Source organism: Psammomys obesus, unplaced genomic scaffold (genome assembly GCF_907164565.1).
Source record: "Psammomys obesus unplaced genomic scaffold, mPsaObe1.curated_primary_1811, whole genome shotgun sequence".
Taxonomy (NCBI): Eukaryota; Metazoa; Chordata; class Mammalia; order Rodentia; family Muridae; genus Psammomys; species Psammomys obesus.
The window spans coordinates 15,259,711-15,264,111 of record NW_026596051.1 but is presented as its reverse complement, the minus strand read 5'-3'; the positions used below and the strand labels follow the sequence as shown (position 1 = coordinate 15,264,111).

The 4,401-nt window shown below is 50.2% G+C and overlaps 1 protein-coding gene across 1 annotated transcript in view; it reads left to right on the top strand.

Annotated features, from left to right (window-relative positions):
• Positions 1 to 2,540, top strand: part of LOC129689019 (SEC14-like protein 3) — a 9,636-nt gene extending 7,096 nt beyond the window's left edge. The window contains exons 9-12 of the mRNA XM_055624112.1: positions 919 to 1,021; positions 1,352 to 1,491; positions 1,577 to 1,746; positions 2,419 to 2,540. Of these exons, the coding sequence (XP_055480087.1) occupies positions 919 to 1,021; positions 1,352 to 1,491; positions 1,577 to 1,746; positions 2,419 to 2,540 (535 nt within the window). The remainder of the gene's footprint in view (positions 1 to 918; positions 1,022 to 1,351; positions 1,492 to 1,576; positions 1,747 to 2,418) is intronic.
• The last annotated feature ends 1,861 nt before the right edge of the window (positions 2,541 to 4,401 follow it).

The window sequence follows — 4,401 nt, the reverse complement described above, 5'->3', positions numbered from 1 at the left end:
AGATAGATAGATAGATAGATAGATAGATAGATAGATAGATAGATAGATAGATAGACAGAGATAGAATAATCTCAGTAGATAGAATAAGTCTCAAGGCCAAATCAGTGAGCCTGAGCTTGGAGGAAAATCATCCCAAGTGGAATGTTCAGATCCTTTATGTGACCTGGGGATCTAGAATGGGGGTGTGAGTCTCATGTTCCTCACTTTCTCTTTCTTCCCAACACCCCAATTCCACCACCAGATGACAGATGACAACATAACCTGGTTGGGGAGGCACCAAGTCCTGGAGCAATATGGACCTGAGTTTATGCCCTCTGCTCCTCTTGGTTCCCCACAAGGCTGTCATTTGTCATTCCAGGCATTGTGATATTTCCCATTCCCCGCTGGAGGGAAGGAGTATCCCACTGCAAGAAGGGTCAATTAAAGTTAGTCACAAGGCTAGGACCACAGCAGTCTCCAGGACCCACAACCCCTAGAGATTCACATATGAAAAACAGTAATGCCATTGTACCTCATAGTCGTGGTGATGAAAGAGGCAGATGTCCCTCTAGACAGAGCTGCTTCCACCACAAAGTCTGACTTACTGATTGAATAATCTCAACAAAGTCCTGAACTCTCAGGACTTTAAAGTACCCTTGAAACAGTGAAGCAGCTCTTAGCTTTATTACTCATGACTAGGAAACCTTCAAGATTGTTCAAACCCATCAGCCAAGGGCAAGAATGTTTCCATAGCAACTGGATGCTAGGAAAACCATCTCCTACAGCCTGAGGTCTAGGAGACCTGGAAGTTATCCCTGGCAGCCTAACTCCCACAGGGCTTGGAGACACAAGTTCAAGGTGTCCTCCTGGTGGGTGTGGGGGCTGTTTGGTCTCTTTCATGTGTGATAACCACCATTTGATCTTCCTACTCCCAGAAAGCTGGAAGGAGGGTTTGCTGAAACTCATCAGTCCTGAGGAACTGCCTGCCCATTTTGGGGGGACTCTGACTGACCCAGATGGGAACCCCAAATGTTTAACCAAGGTACACAGAGCCTGGGCCAGGAAGTGGTCAGAAGAGTGGAGCTGAGTTCCTTTCCCACCCACCCATTCATTCCACAAATATCTCCTTGGTATAGAGACCAGGTATTGGGGTGGGTGGGTCCAGCTTATTACGACTTACAGGAGCTCCTGGGATGTGCAGCCAAAGATGAAACAGGGGAGTTTTGTTTTGGAAATAAGCTAGAAGCTTCCAGAGGAAGCACTAGCCAGCCAGAGCCAGAGCCAGAAAAGAATTTGGGGGAGGGGGTAGGAATCTCTCCAATGGTGATATAAGTGTCTCTGGCAAGAGAAATGACACCAGAATCTATTCTAGATCAACTATGGTGGGGAGATCCCCAAGTCCATGTATGTGCGGGACCAGGTGAAGACTCAGTACGAGCACTCAGTGCAGATTAGCCGAGGCTCCTCACACCAGGTGGAATATGAGATCCTGTTTCCAGGCTGTGTCCTCAGGTAGGCCCAGACCATCACTCCTCCCCGGCTAGGCTCTGATCCCTCAGGGACTCATGAGACCGAGCGGCAACCTGCCCTTTCACAGGTGGCAGTTCTCATCTGATGGTGCAGACATTGGCTTTGGAGTTTTCCTCAAGACCAAGATGGGGGAGAGGCAGAAAGCAGGGGACATGACCGAGGTGGTAGCCAGCCAGCGCTACAACGCCCACATGGTCCCTGAGGATGGGAGCCTCACCTGCTCAGAGGCTGGCGTCTGTAAGTCCATCCCAGCTGCCCACTGGCTCTGAAGGCAGGAGCCACCTCCCACGTGCTTTAAAGGATAAATGGACCCCCTACCCCAAATGAATAGTTCAGGGTAGATCCTTCACAGCTAGTGTGAGCCAATAGTAAGAGACACATGGGCCCTGAGTGATTGAGGGTACTTGGGACACAGGACAATAGGGCAGGTGGCACTTTCCCCCTGAGTTCGTGGGAAGTAAGACACCCTACACATAGCCTCAAAGCTGAAAGAGATGCTATCCCCGCCCATATAGGCCTCAATGCAGCTGCATAAGTGCAAAATTCTGCCCAGTCTGCGAAGGGCTGTTGGTTGGGTCACCAACACTGTTGGTCTCAGGATTAAAACCATTACTTCAGGCTTTGCCCAAGCCCCACTTGTCCAAGAGGGTTAGAAAGCCTCTGTTGCTCTCAGTTCACGTCTCATCATATGAGCATTCAGGGGCAAAGACAATGAAATGTGATTAACGTCCATTGTTCTACTGTCTGTTGATGCAACTGAAGCCAGGCTTGACTGGTTGCCAAGAGAAGGTAATATCTGTTCACAGGCTCTACTGACAGGCCCCACGGGGAGGGGAAAGCCACCATGGGGGGGTGCACTAGTTTAGCAGGCAGACCCAGTGGGAACTCAACTTTCCTTTTGTCTCCTAGATGTCCTGCGCTTTGACAACACCTATAGCTTCGTCCATGCCAAGAAGGTCAGCTTCACGGTTGAGGTGCTTCTCCCAGACGAAGGCATGCAGAAATACGACGAGGAGCTCACCCCTGTCTAGGTGGATCCCCCACTTCTCAGAGACCCCCAACCCTCTGTTTCCTCTCCACTCTCCTTTTATTCTGAAAATTGATCATTAGTCCCACCTACTCTGACACCAGTGAGCAGAGAAAAAGATTGCCCAGAGAAGATTTAGCTGCTGTAATCAAAATTCAAAAGTATGAAAGGTTGGAGGGTAGAGTGTTTGCAAAAGAGAAAGAAGCGAGAAGGAAGACAAGATGATGGGTGTCAGTGTGGCCCAAGAATGGGGAAAGAACTGGACCTCATCGATAGAGGTTTGCACTTGAGACCCTCCCTGTGAGCTGTGAGCAGCTTGAGCTGGAGATTATCAAAATCCTTTCTGCTTCCACTCACTCCATAATAGAAGTTCAGTGAATTGCTGTAGTTAGACAGAGGACCAGAAGGCAGGGACCACATGGCTCACAGCAGTGAGACAGACCAGACAGCAGATTTCAGCACCCCGGACAGAACCGCGCTTGGCGGAGGCCCAGGCCTTCCCAACTTACAGTGCTTTCCTGGTGGAAGTCTCAGACCCGAAAGCTCCCAGACTCTCTGGTAGGAGGTGCCCACTCTGACTTTACCTGACCCAGGGGCAAGGGTCCCAATCATTATTCCCATAACCACCTCCTTCCTTCTGAGCTCACAGCTCATACCTTAAGCAATTAAAAGAATTTTCCCCAAAGCAAAGGAAGTCATACCCTACTCTTGCTGCTGCTGGGCAAAACAACAACAGCCCTAACAATAACTGCTGCTTTTTAGTGAGGATTGTCACTGTTCAAAACGCTTCACAGCTTAGGCACATGGCATCTTCACGTCACCCCAATATACCTTACCAGAGACACTTTATGGATGGAGAAGCCGAGCTCGGAGAGGCTGGAGTTGCTGCTCAATGTCATACAGCCTCAGATGGCAGATCTAGGACCTGAAGCTTTTGTTCTTTACTTAGTCAGGAGGCATTGTTCCATGATTGCTCCATGATGCCCCCTCCTAAGACCCTGCTCTGGCAAGGAGATAAGAAGTGTTTGATGCCCTGCCTCTTTCGGTAGAGTGAGCTGGGTATCCCCACTCCTCTAGGAGCCCCCTTTTATAGATGGAAACGCTAATCCCCCGAGTTGGGCAGTCCAGCTGATGGAGAGCCACAGTGCTTACGGAGATTGTTTAAGCAGCCTCACGGAGGGCTGGAAAGGGCCTGTACTCCCATGCCCAGTCCTCTGCTCACACAGATGTAAGGGGTGACCACGTGATGGTCACCACACCCCTGGGGAACTGGACAAGATCAGGATTCCAGCTTCTTTCTCAACCTCCATGCCCCATCCAGGGTTCACAGACCCTGGCTTGAGCCCTGGCCCCTGACACAACTCTTGCCAAGAGATGATGAATACTCCAGAGACTGAGGATGGGCAGACCTCCAGGGCTCTGCTGGTGCCATGAGATGCACCATGGGAAGGAGCTGAGAACTGAGTGTGAAGCCTGACTGCCGCTCACCGTGCTAACATTATTCTGTGGAGGAGAGTAGAGTCATGAACAGACTTCAGGGCACAGATTTGTTTGTTTGTTTGTTTGTTTGTTTGTTTGAGACAGGCTTTGTCTGTGTAGCCCTGGCTGTCCTGGACTTACTTTGTAGACCAGGCTGGCCTCAAACTCAGAGATCTGCCTGCCCCTACCTCCTGAGTACTGGGATTAAAGGCATGTGCCACCACCAACTGGCTAAGGGCACAGACTCTTATGCCCATAAGGACTGTCCTAGGATTTCTATTGCTATGATGAAACACCATGGCCAAAAGCAACTTGGGAAGGGAAGTGTTTATTTCCCTCTCAGTTCCTCGATTGCAGAGGCTGTGGAGGGGTGCTGCTGACTGGCT